Source organism: Taudactylus pleione, unplaced genomic scaffold, assembly GCF_031769625.1.
Source record: "Taudactylus pleione unplaced genomic scaffold, aTauple2 ptg000114l, whole genome shotgun sequence".
Classification (NCBI taxonomy): domain Eukaryota; kingdom Metazoa; phylum Chordata; class Amphibia; order Anura; family Myobatrachidae; genus Taudactylus; species Taudactylus pleione.
The window spans coordinates 6,210,757-6,238,445 of NW_028284516.1; the positions used below are offsets into that span (position 1 = coordinate 6,210,757).

A 27,689-nucleotide genomic window follows, 5' to 3' on the forward strand; every position below is an offset into this window, starting at 1 on the left:
CCACTTGCACCAGCCCCATCACATTTACCTGTCACCTGCAATCCGCACACACGACCTGCGTGGACTGGACAGGGGTCTGCAGCTTGAACACTACTAATCGTGGACTTTGCATTCGCTAAACAGCTACTAATAAAGTATTGGAAACGGTAATACAGTTCTTTCTTACTGTAGGGATAATTGTAATGTATATATTTATTAATTATTATTAACATTTACTTATGTTACAACTAGGATCCGATGTCTACTTAAATGGAAGCCGGGAGAGCGATGCCCGGGTGAGATAGAATAGAGGGGTAAAGGAGAGAGGGCAGAAACAATTTGGGGAAAGTGAATGTGAAGACGTTGTCTTCTGTTCTATTAACTCCTTTATATAATGACTTCTGTCATCTTCTGCACTAAGAGCTGCAAGTGTTCACAGCCCAACAACCGAGCAGCCGGATTTACTCCGATCTGCCAGTTTATGGCCATCTATTATGTTCCTGGTGCTCATGGTCACCCATGTGTAGCCAGCTGTGCTACCTTGTTCCATATTTGACCTCATTTACCCATTATCGAAAATTTATTTGGGCGCCAGCTCTTAAAACCCTGCAGCAGAAACTAAAAAAAAATAATTGTGATATCATTCATATCCAATGAGGATGACCTGTGGAGTGTGCATTGGCCACCTGCAATGGTGAATAAGGGCTCTCCTTCCCCATACTTGGGGCCTGATTCAGAGCCGGACGCTCTGACCAGAGCGCTCGCTCTGAATCTGGGCCCTCCTCCATGAAAATGGAGCGGCTTCCTGGCCGCTCGCATAGCTGTGGGTGACCACCCACAGCATATGCGAGCTGCCAAAAAGATGGTCGCGATGTGAGTTCGGAGCAAAGCAAAAAGAGGAAAGTAACTTTGCACCTTGGTAAAACCATACTATAATGCTGGTGGGGCAGATGTAACAAGAAGAGAGATTAGATTTAGTAGGTGCGTGACCAAACTGAAATCTAATAAAGTAAAGCTGTCCAGTATTTGTGAGCTACATGCGAAAGCAGCCGGTATTTACCCTACATACAAAAAACAATGTGTTTGCACCTATCATCGAGGCAAAGCAGGGCCAATTACAGACGGCATGTATTAAAAAAATCTTTTCGCAAAGAGGGAGAGTGTTAACTCCCCTCCAGTTAATCGCACTCTCCCTCTTTCGGCATCTGACCAGTGTTTGCAGTGAATTAACGCATGTGTCAGTCAGAAAACCCTAGCGGCACCCGTGGCGTTATTGAAAAAAAAAAAAACTTTTCGCGAAGAGGGGGAGTGTTAACTCTTCTCCAGTAAATCGCACTCTCCCTCTTTCGGCATCTGACCAGTGTTTGCAGTGAATTAACGCATGTGTCAGTCAGAAAACCCTAGCGGCACCCGTGGCGTTATTGAAAAAAAAACAACAACACTTTATTGTTTTTTTGTAAGCAGTCCCTGGTGCATATGCCGGCAGCCAGGGGCAGTGTTGTGAGTGCAGCAACAACAGCTGCAGCTGTCGAAATCGATAGCTACAGTTGTCACTGACCAGTCATACATTGCCACACCACCTTGGCGCCCTATCTATGTATAGCGACGCCGATAATGAGAGTGCCCCTGTTATTCTGATCACTTACCTGCATTTTTACATGCAGGGAATCGGTAACCTCAGCACATAACGTGCGCAGTTACCAAACTTACACCTATCACTTCTTAAGGTGCATACATACTACACGATATGCTCCCTGAGCGATATCGTGTAGTGTTGTCCCCGGCAGGCTGTGCTCAATGTCGTTCTAGACATTGAGCACAGCTGCTGAACGATATCATTAACGATATAATTCAGCGCCGGGCTCTCTCCCCCATTCCCTGACATGCAGCAACCTGACGAGATCGTCAGGTTGGCCTGCATGTCAGCCCGATGAACGATGATGACGAACGACCCGCGGGAACGCGCATCGTCGTTATCGTTCATGTTTTTGGGCTTAAAAATGGACGATAAAGTGGACGACTGAACGATAACGATATCGTTATCGTTCAGTCGTCCACTTTATCGCCCAGTGTGTACGCACCTTTACAGTTTTTTGCTTGTTTTGCTGTACTCCCAACTTAAATTATAAGCCCCATGATTTGTCGTCAGACACACCCGCGTTTTCATTTCCTTACAGTTCTGTTAAAAATAATGGCTTTTACTTTTTTGGCTTTTTACTTGTTTCAGCTAGAATGTGGGCAGAGCAGGGCACAGGGGCGTGGTCGAGCAGGGGAGAACACGCCCCCAATTCGTCACACTTGGGGGAGTGCCCAGCACTTACGGAGGTGCTGCGCTTCCCCCAAGCTCTCCCCTCACAGTGAAAAGATGCACACGGCATCTACTAACCCGACGGTGATCGGTTATCAGCAGCTTTTCACACCCGTGGGCACGAGGCAGGCTGTTTCAGTGGGGCGCCGTTGAAAGGGCAGGACGTGTTTTCCCCCTTTAAAATCGGGCAGGGTGCGGCGCCCCGCTAAAACAGCCTAGCGGGAACATCATTTTCGTTACTTCATGGTATGACAAACCATTAGAGCTAATCCCAATACACTATACAAGGTCTGCATCCATTTAAAAAATCATTAACGTTCGATGTTGTATTTCCACCGGCTTCTGTATAATGAACACACAATGCGTTTACTTTATATATACACTAAAAGTATATTTGGAAGCATACAGACTAAAGAGAGTATCTATAAAAGGGTATGCAGTCAGGAAGCCGGCGGACCTAATCCCGACAGCCGGCTTCCCGACTGCTTAAACCCGGCGAGGGTTAAATGACGGGTTTCTAAATGTAAATGCCTGTCATTTTACCGACGCCGGGAGACCGGCGCCCGGCATCCCGATAGAAGGGATGCCGAGCGCGGATAGCCGCAGGGAAGGGGGAGGGTTAGGTTTAGGGTTCCCGGGGGGGACTTAGGGTTAGGCACCCCCCGGGAGGTTAGGTTTAGGCGGCGGGGAAGGGGGGGTTAGCATTAGGCACCCCCGGGGGGGACTTAGGTTTAGGCGGCGGGGAAGGGGGGTTAGGTTTAGACACTGGGGGGGAAGGTTAGGGTTAGGCACCCCTAAGGGAGGGTTCAGGGGGTAGAATTAGGTTAGAGAATACTTACCTTGGACGATCGGGATTTCCTCCTCTGCCGGGATGCCGCTGTCGGGATTCCAGCCGCCGGGCATGGGTCCGGCGGTAAATCATACGATTCCTATAAAAGGGCTGTGTGGGAATTCGCCGTCTCCTGTACATAACACATCACATCTTGTACTGGTTCTAAAAAGTAACAATAATAAAGTATAAAATCCCCTGCTGTAAAAGAATGAGGGACTTGCTCAGGCAGTGAAGGGGTTAAGCAAAGCTGTATGTTTGTATGACGTTCGCACTGACAAATGCAGAGAGGGAGATAGTAATGAGAAGCCACTCATTGTATTTTCCTGGCCGGGTACAAGCTGCTGTGTTTTAATTGAGTATTTCCTCTGTTGACATTTACATTCCCAGCTGAAAATAGAATATTTCACACAAATAACCAGTGGTTCCTCATCTACAATTCAGTCTCTGACCTGATTCAGATACCGGCGGCAGCTTGAGCACAAAGTACATACAGTCGTGTGACGGAGATGAATTTAAGAATTGGTTTTATTTTATAATGTCTATTACACACTACAATCGGTTTTTTTTTTTTTAATAATATATATGTTTTCATCCATTATTAGCTGTTCCACATTTATGTTTGTTTTGCAGTACTTACCTTATTTTGTTCTGTGTTCAGTAATATGGTTTCCATCTTAAAATTCACCTTCAGCGAAGGTGGCAGCCAATTTATGGTCTGTGAATGTGGACTGATGTGAACGTCGTAATCCATACAGATATGTCCACATAGACCTATCCTCAAACCACGCCGAATAGCCACCTTTTCCGCGATACGCACTTTGACGACGCACCATGTGACTTTCTTACAATATACCTCTTTTAATCTGCTATTTCATACCAATTCCTTTGCGGAAAAAACGTATAATACTAATACCCTATTTACAGAACAGAGGTATAGGTACATATGAAAGGATTTCAATGATCTGAGAATAAATCAGAACAATCACAATAAATCATTCAAGCATCGCGGGATTCCTGTAAGAGTCCAATCCAGTGATGTAGGTCAGTCCTATAAATACTGTTCTCTTCTAAGGAACTTGTTTTCCAGACACATAAAACAAAAAGAATAACTGGTTCTCCTCGTATTTTTAAGTGGCAATCATTTTAAAGGCTAAACCAGCTTGGTTTAGCATTCAAAATGAATGGTGCTTTAAAAACACGAGGAGACTCACAAAAATCCCACGCGGCGGCTGAAGATCGCAAGCTATTACATTTAGCGCACGGTGTGGTCCTCCTGTGGGGAGGGTAGGCTGCTCATTAGTGCATCTCACGGATATCCGTTTGTTTTTGTCATGCTAATACAGTATTAGTGCATTAAGAGGCATATTCAATTCCAGGCGAAAAGTCCCGTACTTTTCGCATGCAGTACTTTTCTGCCCACATCGCTGGTTTTCAATGCGAAAAAGTATCACGTGTGTGCCCGCTTTTCCCCGTATTCAATTAGAAATCAGCGAAAACGGGACCCAGCGAAACCGTAACATGCAAAAAGTGCTGTCAGTTTTGGGGAAATCAGCCTGACACCCCCCAAATGATGCACTGACATTGGGGATCACTCTAGATACCCCCAAATTGGCCTACTGAAGGTATTTGAGGTACTTAAATGCTGTCAGTAGCTGCTATTTTGCGTCTTTGCATAAGTGGTGAAGAATAGCATTTAGCAGTTTTTTAGGCTCAAAATAAGTAGTCCCAGTAAATTTGGGGTACATGAAAATGGGTGCAAGCATATTTTTAAGTTGCAAAAGTGTAGTTTTAAAAAATCCACCTGCCGCAAGCACCTGCAAATTAAAAATACCTGGGGCATACTTGGGGACCCCCCTGGAGTCTATTTCGCTAGTTTGTAAGTTTGTCCCCCAACTTTGAACTTTTTCACCCCCAAAATGAAAGTACTTTTTTGGTGCGATCCAATGAATTTTTTTTTAAAAATGAACGCAGTTTACCTTTGGGGAACTGGCCCAAGGGTGCAGCTTTGTACCCCAAAACCCCAATTCCGCACTTTTTTCAGACACCTATTCATTGGCGAAACTTTTTCGCAGGTCCCATTGCATTGAGTTTCCACACCGGCGACAAGTCGGAGGAAACTTTTCGCATGGCGAAATGACGTCAGTCGTGATACTTTTCCGCAGAAGCTGACTTTTCGTACCTAATTGAAATAGGCCCAAAGATGCAAAATTCAGGAAACAGTACGTAATCTGGGTAAAAAGGCAGGAGGCAGAGGTCCTATACCAGTGACTTGCACCACACATTTTTCTGCTCAATCTGTTACTCACGCCACTTCCTTTTTGACAAAGAATGCTAATTCTGTGTACACTATTAGCTGTTTAGTAAACTATTAGCGAATTAAAATGCAAAAGTAGGAAAAAGTACTCAAGCACGAGAATTTCTGCCTGTGGCATAGCAACTGAGTAGCTTCGCCATATATGGGGGGAGGGAACAGGTACTCTTTACCTAGACCTGGGCCTGTTGGAGGGGCTCGGCAGGGGCCTGGGTCCTGCAGCCCCACCCATGTAACAAAATGTGGCAGCTACTTAGGGCATGGAGAGAGAAAAGACTGCTGCTGCCCCTCTCCCCAGCTCAGCACACACTGCTGTGTGCTGGGCGGGGGAGAGAAGCTTCTGCAGCAGAGGTCAGTACTCACTCTCTCTCTGTGTTGTGCGGGGAGAGGAGCGATCTCACTTATGCCCCCAACACGATCTGACATCGACGCCCCCTTGTGTGGAGTGCAATATATTTTTTATGATTTGTAAGGAGGGGCCTGGTTACACCTCCACGAGTTGGCCACGTCCCCTCCCGGTACCGGGGTCTATATGTGGCTAAAAGGATATGTGTTTGAGGACACATCTGTACATTCACCTGGAGTAATTGATATCACTTGTATGTAGATGATGAAATCGTGTTATCCATCAGACATCTGCTTATGAAGTACTGACCGGCAGGTGGGTGTATTTAGTTTGTGTTTCCTGATCTTAAATCTTTGACACCAGGTAACACTGATAGGATAATGTACCACAACTGAAGCGGCTTGTCCAGTGATGGCCTTATTCTTGCTATAACAATACGTACTTGCTTTTTATAACACAATAAAGTGTTTCTATTTCTTTTATAGACAATATGTGCGTTCATTTGCTGCAGATCTATTATAATACCGGAGTACTTTAGGGAGATGATTAAATCTATCCAGCGGAAGCAATCACTACCTGCACTTTCTAGGTAACGTTATCTTGCTGCGTTAAAATGTTGTCTTTAATGTCGTCACCTTATTCCTCAACCCCATAGTCCAGAGGTTACCAAACTCTGTCCACAAGGCATCCTAACAGTCCAGATTTTAAGGATAACCATCCTTGGGCACAGGTGATTTGAGTAGTACATCTGTCAATTTGATTTAATCAACTGTGCTCAACCATGGATATCCATAAAACCTGACTGTTAGGGTGCCTTGAGGACTGAGTTTGGGAACCTCTGCCATAGTCCTTGTTCTGCTTTATGTTTGCTTTGTTATACCATGAACCGGATCCTGCAAAATTTGATGGCGCTAAAAATAATATATAGATGATGATATAGGGGTTATAAATACTCTTTCATTTAGATGACTAGTTAAAGGTACTTCTGTTGCATAACGTATCTTGCGTTAATTCACACTGTGCATGCTCTGAAAATAAGAGCAGGAAAAATTCCAAATCAAACACACATTATCCGGAGAGGAGGAACTGGGGTGTGCAGGGGCATTCTCACATAAGCACAGGTCATTAATAGGGGTGTTCACGTAAATGCTGCAGACCAGCAGCTTACTGTATACAGAATATCAATACAAACTAGTAGTTGCTTTTATCAACTTAATGGTTTTTCACAGGGAGGGGTTTACTCTGTGCTGCAGAAAAGAAGGAAAAAAGTTTCCCTATTGCACACTACCAAAAACAGCAGCAAAAAGTCTTGCACACTACATGATAATAGAAATCCAGAGGTGTTTGTTGCATATACATGATTAAGCACCGGGTCGCGTCAAGGCTCCTCTGTACCGGCGTCCCTACATAATAATAGTACATGACTGCTAGGAGGTATATCTTTTGCACATCGTATAGGGCAGGTAGGTACAAGTACTCACTGATAATGAAGATGACGGCTAGTAGTAATCCTGGCGCATATGCCGCCGATGCAGAAGACTACTCTTCTCTGGGTGTGAGCCGCTCTGTATACAGTATGTGTAGAAATACGTTGTATTTCAGTGCATGTTACTTTTCAGTTGGCTTTTAAATTGATAGGTCACATACTGGACCTAATTCTGCGTCGTACACATCTGCGGCTGCCCTGCCATATGGCCCTGGCATTCTACTAACTTTCTTATGCTAAAGTGAGAACCCGGCGAAGTGTGCAGGAAATCCTTGTGTGACTGAAGGTTTAAGCCTGTCCCGCCTGCTGGGTATACATCTGCAGGCGTAACCCTCATCATTAGTATCTAAACTTGCGCCAGCCCCATGCTACAGGCAACAGATCAGTCAGGAAACAGACGCCCTATCTCCGTCTGAAGGTGGGAATACCCACCTGTGACTCTCCCATGAAAAGGGGCTATTACTTGTGATTTCATGGTTGCTTCCTACTTACCACCAAGAAATGCCCATTTCACAGAAAGTGTGGTCCATCAACAGACGCTGAATTAGATCGCCCCCTATGAGAGACAGTACACTCCGGCTCTGATTCAGAGCTGGACGCTCTGACAGAGCGCTCGCTCTGAATCAGGACCGGTCTTTTTTTTTTTTTTCTTTAGAACGGCCTCCTGGCCGCTCGCATAGCTGTGGGTGACCACCCACAGCTATAGCGAGCGGCCATGATGATGGTCGCGATGGTCAAGACCATCGCGACCATCGGGCTTGCGACGAGACCCTTGTGGTAGGGTCTCGTTGCCGCAAGCCCCAGAGAGCTTTCGGCTCTAACAGAGTGGGGCCGCACCCAGACGGTAGGCGTTCTCATGGGAACGCCTCCGTCTGGGCAGCTATCCCCCGGCCCGCCCACCAAAGGGGGCGTGCTGTCACTCAACATCGACAGCACGCCCCCTTTGGTACGAGACCCGGAGCGACGGATTGCCCGTCGCTATCCGGGTCTCGCGCATGCACACGACGGAGCCGGCTCCCTCGTGCGCATGCGCTCTGGGCCACCATCGACCCGGTTGCGAGCGCGCAACGCTTGCGACCGGGTGTGAATCAGGCCCTCAGTGTGCAATTGCGAAATAGTTTCCTTTCCCAAATAAAAGATGACATTTTATTTATACAACAGTTTCACTGAACCTAATTGCTGTGTTATTTTTTCCCCGCAGTTTCATGCCGATAATTGATGAGCCTTCCCTACAGTCTGAGACTTTAGATCTCTCAGAAAATGCAAAAAGAAAAACTATTTTCAAGGACAAAACATTCCTGTTTCTGGCAGCAAAGCAGGTGTGTGAGGGCTCCGAAACCAAAACATTTCCTCCTTATATATTTATAACACCAATTATATTAGGTGGTTTTCCCCACCTGCTACTTTCTGCATGGAATTAACAAGATATATAATTACAGTATATGTATGTAATCACAGCGATCAGGATGAAGGACAACAGACAAGGGAGATTTTATGTCCAGGGTCCTTGTATATTTATTAGCATTTTTTCATATAGCGACTACATATTGTGCAGCGCTTTACACAGAATATTGCTTCCCATCAGTCTCTTCCCTAGGAAATCTTACAATATATATATAATCCCTACCCCACATACATATATGTGCCCCACTTTAGGTGGTTATGTAGCTTTAATCATGAAGGCTCTTAATGCACTAAGACTTGTGACATTTTTGGCACATTGCAATACAAATCATCTTTGGCAAATTGGTCATGTTGGAGAAGAATAGAAAATAACATGGTAGGTACACAGAGGAATCCCGACACAACGCATTACATTTTTTGCACACAATTAAACAATACATTTTCTTTCAAGACCACAGAAAGTGCTATAAGATAGGCATGCTTTACACAGTGTAAATGTGACAAATTGGGTCCCTGCAAATGATATTTTGTCATTTTAAGAATTAAATTCCCTCTTGCATCCCTACCTGAATTATGGATTGCCCTTCTCTGCAATGTTCGGGGCTGTGATGGTATCAGGCTATCAGATCGAAAAGGCCTAATATACAGGTAGGTCTATGTCAGTTCCGCCTCCTGCCCCTGTCACCATGCCTCTTCAGACTGCCAACATAGTGGTCCCAATGATACCTACAGTATTACTGCTGGAACCTTATATGTCATCGGCCTGCAGCAGCACAATGACCAGTGTAGGCGGCAGAGCCACCAGGACTCTACTTATGGCCTATTCGCCTAGCCGACCTTCTTTTGTGGGTGCCCTATACGGTTATGGGCCACAACAAAGATTGAGAGTGCGTCCCGGGAGAGACACACTGTAATTCCGGTAATGTGGAGCAAGTATACTAAAAGTGCAGCGTCTTGAACTAGGATATTCTTTATTTCTAAACCAAATCATTTTGTTTTCAGTAGTTGTTGGACGGAATCTCCGACAAACATTTCTGCGGTTAAAGTTCTCATGTGACATTATTATATAAATGGAAGCTACAACCGTTTGTCTGAATTCTATTCATTAAAATTGAATGAATTCTGTAAAGTAGCAATGGTCAGTTATGCTTTGTGCATATTGTAAGTGGGTGAGCTTTAACTCTTATTTCTGACTGTTGAATTAAGGATTGTGTTTTGTTTTCTAGCACAAGAAACTGAGTCCAGCAATTCAGTTTGGACATGGCAAAGCCCAGCAGCTGACAGGAGAATTAGATGACCAGTCACTACTGGAAGATCCTAATACCTGTGTCATTGATCTGGGAATGACAGAGTCACAGCTATCAGAATCCCAGTGTATACCGACCTGGATCACTTCTACTATGGATGTTCTAAAAAGGTTAAACCTTATAGCCTTGTGATAATCCATGTACGGTAGTTATTTACTGAGCTGCAACAAAAATCTTTGTCATACAGTATATAGGGGGAAATGTAATAGCCTGCAACTTGTGAGTCTGCCTGATGTTTTAAAGTGGCAATCAGGTTGGTTTTGCCCGACGGAGTGATTCAATTTTTTTCTCTGTTGGGGTGCCCATTAGTACTTAACGCAGCTACAAGCACTGCGCAGAACGGCTAAACACGTCTAAAGTAGTGGTCAGGGCGCCCAAAAAACTGGTTTTACACACATTTCTTCTCATACCTCAGAAGGCTGCGAGAAGAAATGTGCAGCTTAGGCGTCCGAGTGGAGCAACAATTGAATTGCTCATTTATTTATTTATATGTATGTATATATATATATATATAAGTAAATTAATATATAATTAACTATCCATTCCCCCCCCCCATCTGAAAAAAACAGCGACTGACCATGACAATAGGGATTCTTTATTATGCTACATGCAATGCTGTTCAGATCTATGGGCCTGATTCAGACCCACTCGCGAGCGGCTGTGCGCTCGCAAGTGGGTCGATGGTCTGCACTGAGCATGCGCACGACGGAGGGAGCTCCGTCGTGCGCATGCGCCAGACGCGACGAGCGAAGGACTTTCCTTCGCTCGTTGTGTCTGATCAAAGGGGCGTGCTGTCGATGTTGATTGACAGCACGCCCCCTTTGGTGGGCGTGCCTCCCTGACGGGGGCGTTCCCAAGGGAACGCCTACCGTCAGAAGCCGACCCACTGACATCACTAGTGATGTCAGTGGGAGTGATTTTGGCTCTGATAGAGCCAAAATCACTCCGGGCCTTGCGGTTGAAAACCTCAACTGCAGGCTCCCGCTCGCAGTGGCGATGGTCACGATGGTCACGACCATCGCGGCCATCAAACTGCACGCTCGTATAGGCTGTGGGTGGTGACCCACAGCTATACGAGCGTCCAGGAGGACGCTCCATAATTATGGAGGGCGGCCCTCATTCAGAGCGTGCGCTCTGCTCAGAGCGTACGGCTCTGAATGAGGGCCTATGTTAGTTTCTATATTTGGGTTAATGGAAAATTTATGACTAGTAATAAACACCAAAGTGCCGACCTAGCATGAAACTTAGGTAATAAATGTCATTCAAAATGAAACTATTCAAATATAAATACACTTAAGATCAAAACAAATATTAAGTTGTAGCAGTATATTCTATATCAGCTAGTTAAGCATCAGTTGCTACACACGTGATTACAGCGGGATGCAGTCCTAATATCGACATGGGGGAGGGTTAGGATTAGGCTACAGGAGGGGAGGTTAGAGTTAGGCACTAGGGGGAGGGTTAGGATTAGGCTGTGGGAGGAGGGGTTAGGCACTAGGGGGAGGGTTAGGCTACGGGAGGAGAGGTTTGGGTTAGGCACTAGAGGGAGGGTTAGGCTACGGGAGGGGAGGTTGGGGTTAGGCACTAGTGGGAGGGTTTAGGGTTAGGCTACGGGAGAAGAGATTAGGGTTAGGCACTAGGGGGAGGGTTAGGCTATAGGAGGATAGGTCGGGTTAGGCACTAGAGGGAGGGCTAGGCTATGGGAGGAGAGGGTTAGGCACTAGGGGGAGGGTTAGGGTTAGGCTACGGGAGGAGAGGTTAGGGTGAGGCTCTAAGGAGTGGGTTAGAGATACCTGCTGCCGGAGCACCACAAGATAAGAGGGATGTCCTCATCAGTTGACCGCTGGACCCGGAATACACTTCTGAAGCCGTCGTACAACGGGACCACCAGGATTGTTTTGTCGACATGCTAATCATATTGACATGTCAGTGTGGTCAATATCGACATTCTTATGTAATCTACCAGACTCAATTAAAGCATATAGATAAACTTCAACGCTATGCTTTCTGAGGAGAGGTGAAGCAGTAATGATTTAACTAGCTGTTTTCTCCAGATCAATGTGCGGAATTTAAATCTGTGTTCTGATCAACAACTATCCGACCGTCTTACGGATCTCTGTGCGTCAGAGACTTTTAAGCAGCTGCACTGGAGGCCAAATGCAAATATCTCCATGATCGATAACCAGCAGCCTCACCGTTTTAAAACCTCCTTCACCATCTGGCTAAACACATGTAAGACAGCAGACCAGAGATCTATAAACCAGAGGGACGTCCGCACTTCGCTGCAGGATGTCACATAGGAGTGAGAGCCCATCCCAAGCTCTGTAAGACCAAATGATATCTGTTATGCATAAAGGAAGAGTTCCATGCTGAGTAATATTTCCAAAACTTATTACTTCATTTTAATGAATAAATGTTATTTCTAGGTCGGCACTTTTGTGATTATTACTAGTTTTCATTTTGCCATTTGCCCACATATAGAACAGTAGTGCAGATCTGAACAGCATTGCATGTATTCCTTCCTATGACTGAAAAAGCATTGTTAACATTTTAAAAGATAATTGCGAGATGACCTCATCGACTCATATAACTATTGTTAGTGCGTTCTTCTAATATGTAAAGGTGCAGCAATAACAGGTGTGAATAAGCTCAACCCATCTTGCAACAACTGCAAAAAAAATATGTTGTATAAAATATTATCCTGGTTACATTCAACATACACTTACTGTCTGGAGCAAATCCAGGTAAATGATACAGATTTGCCTGGACAAACCATGTTGTCATGCAAATTTTTTATTTTTTGCATGCAGTTCAAATACTTTCTTTTGCATATACACTAGCACATAAAAAAACAATTAGAGTTGAGCTAAGAAACAGCCCCCGAACTCTAAGGGGTAAATTTACTAAGATTCGAGATTGGTCGAGATGCCAATCTTGGGTGAGTTTAGGACTGATTTTCATCTTTCAAATATACTAAAGGCAAAGTCGGGTGAGTTAGAGAGAGATTTCTGTCTTCTCACTCGTAAAACTCGGGTGAGATAGCAATCTCGAATTAAAACACCATTGGGCCAACTCGGAAGTACTTTTCACCTAAAATATACATCTCCCAAATTTACCAAGAACTGGGATGACAAGCTCAGGTGAGATGATGGCAAACTCTCTACCAAACTCACTTTTCAAACTCTATACCTCCTGAGCTGCGAGTTTGGCAGAAACATGCACAAATCAGTGTATGTTTCTGCTTGTAAATAGTTAGGGTTATTTATTTTTGTTTAAATGACTTAGGGTCCCCCCCCCAAAAGCCTAACCAGCCCTGGACTTGTCAGCCAGTCCTGGTTCCGAAAATTACTGGCTGCAGGGCCAGTCCTGGTTTTAAATATAAGGGGGAAAAAATTGCGTAGGGGTACTCCTATATTTAAAATCAGCACCGGACCCAAACCGACCGGGGTGTAATGCCACAGCCAGGAGACCCTATTACCGGGTCTCCAGGGCCAATGCATTCTCACCCCAGTCTCACTGTATTGTATGAAATGTAATTCTTCCTAGCCCGCATTCTCCAGCTGAAGTACAGTAGATGGGGCTTATCTCCAAGAAGCAGTGTTTCCTCTTCCTAATATGTATCTACTCTAGATTCCTTGAAGTTTAATTTAATTTCTGCTCACCAAAGTATTATTCAGTTTTGTTAGAATATAATATTATTAAACTATATTGTGTTTTTCTAAGTTTATGTAACAGTCACCTTGTATTGTGTTACACATAAGCCAAACATAAATCTTTTTTTTTTTTTTTTTTTTTATACAGTAACGGCCTGAGAACTATTCCCGAAGCTGAAATTGGCTTAGCCGTTATCTACATGTCAACAGAAACATACTGCAATCCGCTGCAACGCACGGGGAATAGGAATGTAACTGGTAAGACAGTTCCTTATTTATGTAAGGAGGAAAGATATGCTTGGGCTGGGCTCAATATATCGGGCAACCTTCTGCACAGATGTTTGGTCATTGTGAAATTTAAGCCATGTGGTTTGCAGCTCTATTTTTTTGCTATACTGTATATTTAGTTAGGAGCATATATATATATATATATATATATATATATATATATATATGTATGTGTGTGTGTGTACATATATATATGTATACACTACCGTTCAAAACTTTGAAATTTCTTTATTTTTGAAAGAGAATCACTGTTTTTTTCAATGAGGATAACATTAAATTAATCAGAAATACACTCTATACATTGTTATTATGGTAAATGACTATACTAGCTGCAAACGTCTGCTTTTTAAAGGAATATCTACATAGGTCTATAGAGGCCCATTTCCAGCAACCATCACTCCAGTGTTCTAATGGTACATTGGGCTGTATTCAGAGGCGGCCGTACGGTCTACGACCGCCTCGATGTTTGTCTAGTGCGCATGCGCACGAGGGTGCCGGCTCCTTCGTGCGCATGCGTGAGACCCGCTATGACCGACAGCGCTGGTCGTAGCGGGTCTCTTTCCAAAGGGGGCGAGCTGTCGATATTGATTGACAGCTCGCCCTGTTTGGAAGGCGGGCCGGGGGGGTGGCAGCCCAAACGGAGGCGTTCCCATGGGAACGCCTGCCATTTGGGGGAGGCCCCACTGACATCACTAGTGATGTCAGTGGAGAGCTTCCGGCTCTGACAGAGCCAGAAGCTCTCCGGGGCTTACGACAAGTGAGACCGTACCCTAGGGTCTCGTCGTAAGCCCCGATGGTCGCGATGGTCAATGACCATCGCGACCATCACCCTAGCGGTCGTTAGAGCTGTGGGTATTAACCCACAGCCTAACGACCGCAACAGAGGCGGGCGGTCAGGATGCAAGTGGCCGCCCAGTTTCCGAGCGACCGCTTGAATCCTCTGACCGCCTCTGAATGAGGCCCATTGTGTTTGCTAAGCGCATTAGAAGACTAATGAATGATTTGAAAACCCTTATGCAATTATGTTAGCACAGCTGAAAACGGGTTTGCTCATTAAAGAAGCTATAAAACTGTCCTTCCTTTGAGCTAGTTGAATATCTGGAGCATCACATTTGTGGGTTCGATTATACTCTCCAAATGGCCAGAAAAATAGAACTTTTATGTGAAACTCAACAGTCTATTCTTGTTCTTAGAAATTAAGGCTATTCCATGCGAGAAATTGCCAAGAAACTGAACATTTCCTACAACGGTGTTTACTAATCCCTTCAGAGAACAGCACAAACAGGCTCTTACCAGAGTAGAAAGAGAAGTGGGAGGCCCCGGTTCACAACTGTGCAAGAAGACAAGTACATTAGAGTCTCTAGTTTGAGAAATAGACGCCTCACAAGTTCTCAACTGGCAGCTTCATGAAATGGTAGCCGCAAAACGCCAGTGTCAACGTCTACAGTGAAGAGGTGACTCCAGGATGCTGGCCTTCTAGGCAGAGTGGCAAAGAAAAAGCCATATCTGAGACTGGCCAATAAAAGCAAAAGATTAATATGGGCAAAAGAACACAGACATTGGACAGCGGAAGATTGGAAAAAAGTGTTATGGATAGACGAATTGAAGTTTGAGGTGTTTGGATCACACAGAAGAACATGAGATGCAGAACAAGTGAAAAGATGCTGGAGGAGTGCCTGACGCCATCTGTCAAGCATGGTGGAGGTAATGTGATGGTCTGGGGCTGCTTTGGTGCTGGTAAAGTGGGAGATTTGTACAAGGTAAAAGGAATTTTGAATAAGGAAGGCTATCACTCTATTTTGCAACGCCATTCCATACCCTGTGGACAGCGGTTGATTGGAGCCAATTTCCTCCTCCAACAGGACAATGACCCAAAGCACACCTCCAAATTATGCAAGAACTATTTAGGGAAGAAGAAGACAGCTGGTATTCTGTCTGTAATGGAGTGGCCAGCGCAGTCACCAGATCTCAACCCCACTGAGCTGTTGTGGGAGCAGCTTGACCGTATGGTACGCAAGAAGTGCCCATCAAGCCAATCCAGCTTGTGGGAGGTGCTTCAGGAAGCGTGGGGTGACATTTCTTCTTACCTCAACAAATTAACAGCTAGAATGCCAAAGGTCTGCAATGCTGTAATTGCTGCAAAAGGAGCATTCTTTGACGAAAGCAAAAGTTTGAAGACAAAATTATTATTTCAAATAAAAATCATTATTTCTAACCTTGCCAATGTCTTGACTATATGCTCTATTCATTTTGCAAATCATTTGATAAATAAAAGTTAGTTTTAATGTAAAACACGAAATTGTCTGGGTGACCCCAAACTTTTGAACGGTAGTGTGTGTACTGTGTATATATATATATATATATATGTGTATACTTTTTTTTTTTTTTCTCGTGCACTAGGCTGGCTTATTTACTGTTGTATATTGTAGCTTTTATGCTAAAGATATTTGTTTAAAGTGCCTGCAACAGATAATGTGTATGTCAAGGTGAAGTTTGGTGGTAAAGTACAGTCCTTTGGCAATTCCCTATTTGGTCCTGCCTTTAACTCTTATGGGCTCTTGCTGAGTTGGCGATTTTGCATTAGAGAGCTATAAAATTATTTATGTTAATATGCATATATTTATATGTGCTCGAGCAATGACAAAAAGTTTCAGAGGCCAATCCGTAAACACCCAAACCGAAGCAACTACAGTAGGTGGTGATGGCGACCGTCCTCCTCATCATTGTGTATTTGCACAGCTGCTAACAGGCATATATGGGTCTCCCTCAGTTTGCTATTACTCAAACATGCCCTTACTGTGCTCGGTCTGTATTTTGTCTTCCTCCATAGGGGACACAGGCTCTACGCTGGGTATAGGTTGGAGTCTGAGCAGCACACGGTTAAACTTGTTGAGCACAGCACAGACTCCCCTCTCCCCCTATACCCCGCCCTCAGACACAGGCACCTCAGTTTAGTGTTGGTGCCTGCAGAGGGCACAGTGTGGAAGCTGTGCTGCAGCTTCACTGGTTTTTAAATTTGTTATTTTTACAGAGTAAGCAGCGCTAGGCGTCCGATAGGACGCCTGCGCTGCTGCTTCATCACCCCTGCGCTGGCAGGGTCAGTGTCCTCGGCCGCTGCTCCGGACACAGCAGGGAGCAGCAGTCAGCGCAGAGGGGACAAGGTAAGGTGACTCCCTGCTTTACACCGCCAGTATGGGAGACACCGGCAGTGCTGACAGGGGGGACCAGGTCTTTTCCGCATCCCCTCTAGACCACCAGGGCACTTTTAAGCAGCGGGGCGTCGCGGAAGCTGGCGGCCATTGCCTTAGGGTCCATGTCAGAAGGGGGGAGGTAGGCTGTCCCCTTGGCTCCTCCCCATCCATGGATGCTTTCCCTCATTAGAGGCACTCTGTCCCAGGGTCACTCCTCTTCCTCTCTCCCCTCCTCACAGACACTGGGCAGCCATTTCTAGGTGCCTGCTGGTGCAGCTTGTCTGTGCAGAGTGCAGGCTCCTGTCTCCCCATGTTTCTCGCCCTCACCGGCAGGTTATACATTTAGCTCCTTTTTTCCCCTCTTGGGGTGGATTGTTGAGCATTTATTGCCTTAAATTATTGCTGTTATTATCGCATTGAATGTGTCTGTGTGTTTGACTATTTATTGTACTTTGCCATAGTCTCAGTCTTTGCAGGTGGTGCATTTACATTCATTGCTCTACCCTGTGTGGCACATCACAGTCTCTTGCTCTGGTGTGTGGGGTCCTCCTGGATTGCTGTACTATGTCTTCCAGGGGTTAAGTTACCAAAGAGACGGGTGCTTCGGTACTGGGTAATTGCAGGGCTTGTGCTGCTGTGTTCCGGAGCACGATGGTCTTTGTACTCGCTCTTATACAACCTCACAGCAGGCGGGTCCTTCAGCTTCACCTGCTATAAAAGAACCTGCTTGGATTGCCTCGCTATCCCAGGTAATGTTAAAGGTAGTGGATTGGCTTTCAGCCCCTAGGCCCGCTCCCTCTGCCGCTGTCCCTTCAAGTGTGGCCCCCAATGTGCTGCCATCCCCTTTGCTGCCTTCTGCCATTGAGCCTCTTTGGATGCAGCCTTTTGCGCAGTTTGTTCAGGGTTTAGCGCAAGTGGCAGAATCTTTAAAACAGATGCTGGGCAGAGAGCGTCCTTCTAAGCATAGACTCTCTAAAAGGGACAGCTCTACACCCCTGTCTGATATTGAGTCAGACTTTGAAGTTTCTTCAGATCATGAAGAACATGAATCTGTAGCTTCCGATGTGGAATCCTCCTCTATTCCGGAACATTCCCAGCCTCAAGTAGATGTAGTTTCCTTGATTAAATCAATTAAGTCAGTTTTGCTTATCAAGGATGGGGATCCGGCTCCTATGTCCAATGCTCCAGTATTCAAACGTCAAAAGAAGGCAGTTGTGGAATTTCCTTCTTCTGCACAGCTTGAAGACCTTTTGGCAGAGGCCTGGTCCCACCCTAATAAGCGCTTGTTAGTTTCTAAGCGTTTAACGCTTCCTTTTATCCCTTGCCTGCTGCAGATCGGGCTAAATGGGAGTCACCTCCCTCGGATGATTCGCATGTTGCCAGCCTGATTAAAAATGTCACCCTGCCTCTTCCTAACACGGCATATCTTAAGGATCCGACGGATAGAAAGCTAGAGACTTTTTCAAGTCTGTTTATTCTAATGCAGGTGCGGTAGCTCGCCCGGCCCTTGCATCAGCCTGGGTTGCTAAGGCCATTGGTCGCTGGGCGGACGCCCTGGAAGATGGCCTTACCTCATGTACTCACAGGAATGAGCTTTTACTGCTGGTGGAGCATATCCGCGAGGGGGCTTCTTATCTTGGGGAAGCGGCTATAGACACTGGTATTATAACTTCCAAGGTTTCGGCTTCTTCAGTCTCAGCTAGAAGAGTCCTTTGGCTTCGTTCCAGGCGGGTGGATTCTGACTCTAAGAATGCCCTTGAGGATCTACCCTTTTTCGGGGGATGTGCTCTTTGGATCGGAACTGGATAAAATAGTGGCTACTCTGGCTGCATCTAAGACGGCCTGTCTTCCTTCCAGGGCAGATCCTAGGTTGCGTTCTTTTCACTTTCGCTCCTTTCGTCCGCAGGGTAAGGCCAAGGGCTTGTCATTCTCCAGGTTTCAGAGTTCCCCTACCTGGGGGTCTAAGCCAGAAGGTAAGCAACCTTAGTCTACCAGATGCCCGGCTGCTAAGCCAGCCGACAAGCCTGCAGCATGATGGGGCGGGCCTCTACCCGGGAGTCACCAGAATGGGAGGCCGGCTTCTTCTTTTTTTCAGAAATATGGAAGGCGACCACTGAGGACGCCTGAGTAAGAGAGGTGGTCTCCCAGGGGTACGCGTTGACCTTTCCGGAGCATACTCCAACCCAGTTTTTTTCCACAGGTCTTCCTTTGGTTTGGGAAAAGGCAGCAGGTTTAAGAGAGTCCATTCGCTCTCTTCTGGTCTACAGACTAATTTTTCCAGTTACCAAGTCTCAGCAGGGCACAGGCTTCTATCCTAATCTGTTTCTGGTACGGAAGCCGAACGAGTCTTCCTGACCGATTCTCAACCTGAAGTCTCAGGTACATAAGAATTCCTAAGTTCCAAATGGAATCGCTTCACTCCATTATTCGAGCCATGGGGCCGTGGGACTTCATGGCCTCCTTTAGACATCCAGGATGCCTATTTGCATGTTCCCATCCGTCTCAGTCACCAGCAGTTCCTCAGGTTTGCAATCCAGGAGGATCATTTCCAGTTTCGTGCTTTGCCTTTTGGACTTTCCACGGCTTCTCAGGTCTTCATGGTAGTCATGGCAGCTCATTTTCAGAGCAAGGGAATATGAATTTTTCCCTATCTGGACGACTTGCTTCTCCTGGCCCAGTCCCCCGAAATTCTCAGGGAGCATGTCCGAGTCACAGTGGATCTTCTCCAGGCTCACGGATGGGTCATCAATTGAAAGAAATCCTTTCTGACTCCCTCTCAAGAAATGGTGCATTTGGGGACCTTACTGGACTACAGGGGACAAGGTTCGGGACTTACAGTTCAGGATTCATTTGTTTCTGCATCACCGCGGGTTTTAATTCTGCAGACATATCTGTCCATCTGCAAGTGTGTAGGGGCGCTCTGCAGACCCTTGTACACACGCACCAGCAGCCGCGGGGAGGGGGGCGGCCCTGCCTGCCAGATAGATTATGGTCGTTAAGTGTGTATGAACCACCAACATCTAAAGATATATCTGCAGATCACTCCATCTGCAGATATCTTTCAGGTGTGTACCCACCATTTGACTCTTTATTAAGCACTGTGGGAAAAGGTGCCTCAGGGTATAAGCTGTCAGATAAGATGTGTGTCAGACCGACATCCTGCTAACAGGCAGATATCATGGCCTTAAGGTGGGTCCTCGCAGCTGCCGCTGTGTGTGTACAGGCAGTCTGCAGACATATCTGTCCATCGGCTGTGCAGCACAGCCAGTGTAATATGTTGGTGAACACCGACGTTCACCAACATATCGCGGGTACACACTGGCCGACGGACAGCAGATATATTGGCATTACCCTGGGAGATACAGTGCATCCGGAAAGTATTCACAGCGCTTCACTTTTTCCACATTTTGTTATAGTACAGCCTTATTCCAAAATGGAATAAATTAATTTTTGCCCTCAAATATCTACACACAATATCCCATAATGACAACATGTAAAAAGTTGTTTTTTTTGAGATTTTTGCATTCACTTTATCTCCATCCAAGGCTTAGTAAATAGACCCCACAGCCTGTAAAGCAGTGGTTACCCACATGGGGTAAAAATGAAATTCCTGGGGGTAATGGATGGACAGCCTGGCATGCATATGAATCATTGTATAATATAGAATGATTCATATGCATGCCCGGCTGTGCCGCAGGGAGGCTCTAAGCCGGATGCCCGCTGAGATGTTATTAACAGCGGGCGCCTGGCTCTTTCCCTGCAGCGCCGCGTTAGCAGGAGGCTGGAGTTCTCTTCTAAACTCCAGCTTCCGGCTCTCTCCATGCGCCGTATGGGAGACACGTCATGACGTCTCTCCCATAGTTCTGAGGAGCAGCCGGGCGGACAGGACGGTGGCGGATGCAGTTGCGGGGATTAAGGTAAGTGTTTTTTTTTTTTTTGTACAAGCGGCACTACAGGGGCATTATATGGGGGCACTACTACAGGGGCATTCTATGTGGGCACTACTACAGGGGCATTATATGGGGGCACTACTACAGGGGCATTATATGGGGGCACTACTAGAGGGGCATTATATGGGGGCACTACTAGAGGGGCATTATATGGGGGCACTACTACAGGGGCATTATATGGGGGCACTACTATATGATTTCCTTCCTTTCAAATCAAGGGGGTAACGTCGGCGTATCTAAATATATTTTGGGGTAAAAGGTAAAAAAGTTCCCTAACCCCTGCTGTAAAGTGACAGTTAGAAGCTGATAGCTTATACAGATGTCTCCTCATACATCTAGCCTCTATACGCCACGCAGCGCGATGAGTAAGCCGCCAGGTCAGCAGACTGTGCTGATGAATGTGATAGGTGACACTTGTATATCTGTGTGCACCTGAGTCTGTATATAGGAGACTGTGCTGATGAATGTGATAGGTGACACTTGTATATCTGTGTGCACCTGAGTCTGTATATAGGAGACTGTGCTGATGAATGTGATAGGTGACACTTGTATATCTGTGTGCACCTGAGTCTGTATATAGGAGACAGTGCTGATGAATGTGATAGGTGACACTTGTATATCTGTGTGCACCTGAGTCTGTATATAGGAGACAGTGCTGATGAATGTGATAGGTGACACTTGTATATCTGTGTGCACCTGAGTCTGTATATAGGAGACTGTGCTGATGAATGTGATAGGTGACACTTGTATATCTGTGTGCACCTGAGTCTGTATATAGGAGACTGTGCTGATGAATGTGATAGGTGACACTTGTATATCTGTGTGCACCTGAGTCTGTATATAGGAGACTGTGCTGATGAATGTGATAGGTGACACTTGTATATCTGTGTGCACCTGAGTCTGTATATAGGAGACAGTGCTGATGAATGTGATAGGTGACACTTGTATATCTGTGTGCACCTGAGTCTGTATATAGGAGACAGTGCTGATGAATGTGATAGGTGACACTTGTATATCTGTGTGCACCTGAGTCTGTATATAGGAGACTGTGCTGATGAATGTGATAGGTGACACTTGTATATCTGTGTGCTCCTGAGTCTGTATATAGGAGACTGTGCTGATGAATGTGATAGGTGACACTTGTATATCTGTGTGCACCTGAGTCTGTATATAGGAGACTGTGCTGATGAATGTGATAGGTGACACTTGTATATCTGTGTGCACCTGAGTCTGTATATAGGAGACTGTGCTGATGAATGTGATAGGTGACACTTGTATATCTGTGTGCACCTGAGTCTGTATATAGGAGACTGTGCTGATGAATGTGATAGGTGACACTTGTATATCTGTGTGCACCTGAGTCTGTATATAGGAGACTGTGCTGATGAATGTGATAGGTGACACTTGTATATCTGTGTGCACCTGAGTCTGTATATAGGAGACAGTGCTGATGAATGTGATAGGTGACACTTGTATATCTGTGTGCACCTGAGTCTGTATATAGGAGACAGTGCTGATGAATGTGATAGGTGACACTTGTATATCTGTGTGCACCTGAGTCTGTATATAGGAGACTGTGCTGATGAATGTGATAGGTGACACTTGTATATCTGTGTGCTCCTGAGTCTGTATATAGGAGACTGTGCTGATGAATGTGATAGGTGACACTTGTATATCTGTGTGCACCTGAGTCTGTATATAGGAGACTGTGCTGATGAATGTGATAGGTGACACTTGTATATCTGTGTGCACCTGAGTCTGTATATAGGAGACTGTGCTGATGAATGTGATAGGTGACACTTGTATATCTGTGTGCACCTGAGTCTGTATATAGGAGACAGTGCTGATGAATGTGATAGGTGACACTTGTATATCTGTGTGCACCTGAGTCTGTATATAGGAGACTGTGCTGATGAATGTGATAGGTGACACCTGTATATCTGTGTGCACCTGAGTCTGTATATAGGAGACTGCTGATGAATGTGATAGGTGACACTTGTATATCTGTGTGCACCTGAGTCTGTATATAGGAGACTGTGCTGATGAATGTGATAGGTGACACTTGTATATCTGTGTGCACCTGAGTCTGTATATAGGAGACTGTGCTGATGAATGTGATAGGTGACACTTGTATATCTGTGTGCACCTGAGTCTGTATATAGGAGACTGTGCTGATGAATGTGATAGGTGACACCTGTATATCTGTGTGCACCTGAGTCTGTATATAGGAGACAGTGCTGATGAATGTGATAGGTGACACTTGTATATCTGTGTGCACCTGAGTCTGTATATAGGAGACTGTGCTGATGAATGTGATAGGTGACACTTGTATATCTGTGTGCACCTGAGTCTGTATATAGGAGACTGTGCTGATGAATGTGATAGGTGACACTTGTATATCTGTGTGCACCTGAGTCTGTATATAGGAGACTGTGCTGATGAATGTGATAGGTGACACTTGTATATCTGTGTGCACCTGAGTCTGTATATAGGAGACTGTGCTGATGAATGTGATAGGTGACACTTGTATATCTGTGTGCACCTGAGTCTGTATAACAACCACAACTGAACTTGGAATGAAAAAGCTGCCGCCGCTACACTGTAGCACTTCGTATACAGATTTAGGGACTCGGGTGCACACAGATATACAAGTGTCACATATCAAATGAATCAGCACAGTCTGCTGGTGTGTACTAGTAACATCATATTGCAGCTTAGACACATTTTGTCCCCAAAAAAAGACACCTGGCGCCAGCAGAGTCTCACTGGACCTGACGCACCGAGAGGGGCTTTTTAGCACAACTGCAGCTTAGATGTGTAAGGACGCCTCTGTAGTTATCATTTATCTGGCACTGTCTATAAAATGACAGTTAAACTGATTGGTTGCTATGGGCAACTTCTCCACTTTGTCGAAGGTTTGATACATTTCCCCAGGTGCGATTAGTAATGTAACAGAATTGAACTTGCTGTTGTACAATTGTAGTATGTCTGTATTCCGCTCTCTTCTTTCTTCAGAGACGTCCACCAGAAATAATATTATGGAGTCCTCGCATTCTCTCAGCATGGCTGTTGATGAGACGGTATTACCTGCAGCCACGTTTAATACCACAGCTTATGTAGCAGATACTGAGCCACAGGACCCGACAGATAACTGGTAGGTGATCCTCATTAACAGCAGTTGTGTTTTCCTGTTTCATTTTGTATTATTTTATGTTATTTTTTTTATTTTTTTATTATTATTATTATTATTATATTCCTTGGAGTCAGCTATTGTGCGGGGTTGGACCAACGCTCATGATTAAGGTTATATGGTATAATAGAGGAATAATGTGTGATCTTTTCAGCATGGCTATGAGCGGAGTTCGTGAAGTTAAGGAGACACCTGGGAGTCTTCGTAGGAGCAATAAACCCAGTATGGTGGCTGAACAAGATCTGGAAGCGGGTATTGGTAGTGACTGCAGGACTGTCTTGTTCCCGGAACACCCGACCCCAGCGGAAGAGAGAACTCGTCAGGTCTCCCAAACAGAGAAAGCGAGAGTCTCGCAGAAAATGCCGCCATCAAATAAAATACAGAATTATTTCCAGCCTATGGCCAAGAAACGGTAAGTCCTAAAGCCCTATCAGTTCCTAGACTCGCCTCATTTATGGGAGTTTTGAGTTAGTTTAAGCTGCCTTCTTTATTATATGCTATAATAAATATGAGTTACGGGTTGTTGCTTTGGTAATTAATGTGTTTTCTTTATGTATTTAGCTGTTCAATGTTCTTTCGTTGTATAAAATAAGGAACGCCTACAGATAGTGTACCTATATGTGGTTGTGTATCTGGTTTGTTTTTTCTATTACATAAATGTATGGGATCTGTTAGTCAGATATGGCCACGAGTGTCTCCCCCTGCAGTCACTGTGAGGAACACCGCTAAATAATACTAATAATTCAGGTAATGGCAGGTACATCGTGAGAAAACACTGTATCGGTTTTTAAGTGTCCCTTATTACAGTTGGACACAGTGGGCAAAATTTACTAAGCGGCGGTTTGACGGCGGGTTCTATTCTATTCTAAACCCCGGATGTTTGGTGGCGGGTTCTATTCTGTTCTAAACCCCGGGGGTTTGGTGGCGGTTTTGCAGCGGTTTCTAAATGACAGCCCTGTTCTAGTCTATTCTAAAATGTGTTTTGAGATCAGTTTTGCAGTGGTTTTGACCTTAGTAAATCTGCAGATAGCAAAACCGCCAGCAAACCACCGTCAAAACATATTTTAGAATAGAATAGAACAGGGCTGTAATTTAGAAACCGCTGCAAAACCGTCACCAAACCCCCGGGGTTTAGAACAGAATAGAACCCGCCACCAAACCCCCGGGGTTTAGAACAGAATAGAACCCGCCACCAAACCCCCAGGGTTTAGAACAGAATAGAACCCGCCACCAAACCCCCGGGGTTTAGAACAGAATAGAACCCGCCACCAAACCGCCGGGGTTTAGAACAGAATAGAACCCGCCACCAAACCCCCGGGGTTTAGAACAGAATAGAACCCGCTACCAAACCCCCGGGTTTAGAACAGAATAGAACCCGCCACCAAACCCCCGGGGTTTAGAACAGAATAGAACCCGCCGCTTAGTAAATTTTGCCCAGTGAATCGAATTATGGGCAAACAAAACTCTATCTATAAAACCCTACATCCCATATCTTTGGATCATAGTTATTATTGTGTATTTTATATTACATTTATCTATTCCTTTTGGGTCTTGTTCAACAAGAACATATAATGTACATATAATTTACGACATGTTTAGCTATGATTCACGTTTAAACGTATATACTGAACTAAATTGGCAGATATTCCTCCATCTTCGTGCGCTCTAGATAATGTTGTGTCGCTGGTCTCGGCTGATTGCCAGTGACCGTGACGGCTGTTTTGAACCTTTTGAACACTGGAAATAAAAGAATTGAGTAAATGTTTATCATTGAAACACAGGATGATCATGCTGGCGTGTAGAGGAAGCACCGTACATACTGTATCAGTGTATAATGCATGTGCTATAATCACCGAATTAGGCTTCAGTAAATATTTATACATTCCTGATAGAATCCCAAGGGGAGAGTTTGGGAAGTGTTTACACATTAATTGTAGAAAAATGTTCTGACAGCTCGTTTACTATATCAACCTTTTCTTCATTTAAAGGGACCGAGATGAAGATGAAAGTGAAGCATCATCTTCTACAAAGTTGGCCAGAGTGGGGAACAGGACGTCTCTGTGTCCAAAACCTGTTGTTGATGGAGTGAGACAATCATCCAATGCCGTGGATGCTGATGTGGATATAGAGCCAGTAGTTTTATCTAGCAAGAAACCTGAAATTTCACACAGTCTGCCTAAGAGTGATGTAGGGGCATCCGGTATAAGATTGGCAAAAGAGGCCTCGGTGAAAAAGAGGAAAGAACCTGAAAATGTGGTGGAGGAGTCCGATATAGAAAATGAAGAAGAAAGTGCTGATGAAATGCACCAAAAGAACCCCAAAAACAATATAAACAAGGCAAAAAGACCGCGTTTGGTATCTGAGGATGACTTTGGCGACCTCGAAACAGATTCACAGGACAGAGGAGACAGAACGGCAGTAAGTTATACATATTCCCAGGGGTGGAAAAAGTGCAGGTGCCCAGGGTGCTGGCAACCAACTGCCACCTCCAGTCTCCCTTATCTGGCACTGTCTGATTCATCAGTGTGAGACAAGGGACATGGAGACATCTCGTTACAGGCGGAAGTATTCTTATCATTACTATTATTATCTGACGTATTCCCTATCTGGAGGTCAGGAAGTGCACTGAGCGATTAAAAAAAAAACAGATGAAGTTTTAGTTTGTTATAGTGGATGAGGTTTAATATGTTGATTCAGGTCCTTGTCCGCCACCTCCATATCCCTTCCATTGTTTTGCATTTATTATATCATTATGTGGGGGTTATTAGTGTCCAATAAGGAAATTTGATTGAGATGCTGAAGTTCATTACTGGAAAATTGAGACGTACTTCTTTCTTTTTTAAATCGGGACTCGCGCGCGTAAACACACTGATTCCGCGAAAAAATGTGGAATCAGTGTGTTTTTCCCACGCATGCGAGTGTGAATAGGCCGTTTTACGCAGATGTTACCTCGCACCTCGAAGTCCGACTGCGGGCACTCGCGCGCTGGGTCTCAGGGACTCCCACGAGCAATCCCCCCTGACTGAATCGGATCAGTGCGACAATTAGCCGCGGGGTGAACTCCCGCGGCTAATTGAATATGCCCCATAGTAAGTTAATAACTCAGCTACACATAGTAAGTGCATAACTCAGCTACAGTGCATTCGGAAAGTATTCACAAAGCTTGACTTTTTCCACATTTTGTTATGTTACAGCCTTATTTCAAAATGGAATAAATAAATTTTTGTCCTCAAAATTCTACACACAATACCCCATAATGACAACGTGTAAAAAGTTTTTTTGCGATTTTTGCAAATTTAATTTAAAAAACAACAACTAAGAAATCACATGTACATAAGTATTCACAACCTTTGCTCAATACTTTGTTGATGCACCTTTGGCAGCAATTACAGCCTCAAGTCTTTTTGAATATGATGCCACAAGCTTGGCACACCTATGTTTGGG

The 27,689-nt window shown here is 45.0% G+C and overlaps 1 protein-coding gene across 2 annotated transcripts in view; it reads left to right on the top strand.

The window, feature by feature from the left end:
* NBN (nibrin) overlaps window positions 1-27,689 on the top strand; it is an 80,631-nt gene that overhangs the window by 21,985 nt on the left and 30,957 nt on the right. For both annotated transcript variants that reach the window (XM_088471392.1, XM_088471391.1), the window contains exons 5-11: window positions 6,262-6,365; window positions 8,464-8,581; window positions 9,893-10,083; window positions 13,775-13,884; window positions 24,071-24,209; window positions 24,400-24,657; window positions 26,234-26,663. In XM_088471392.1, coding sequence (XP_088327518.1) covers window positions 6,262-6,365; window positions 8,464-8,581; window positions 9,893-10,083; window positions 13,775-13,884; window positions 24,071-24,209; window positions 24,400-24,657; window positions 26,234-26,663 — 1,350 coding nt within the window. The remainder of the gene's footprint in view (window positions 1-6,261; window positions 6,366-8,463; window positions 8,582-9,892; window positions 10,084-13,774; window positions 13,885-24,070; window positions 24,210-24,399; window positions 24,658-26,233; window positions 26,664-27,689) is intronic.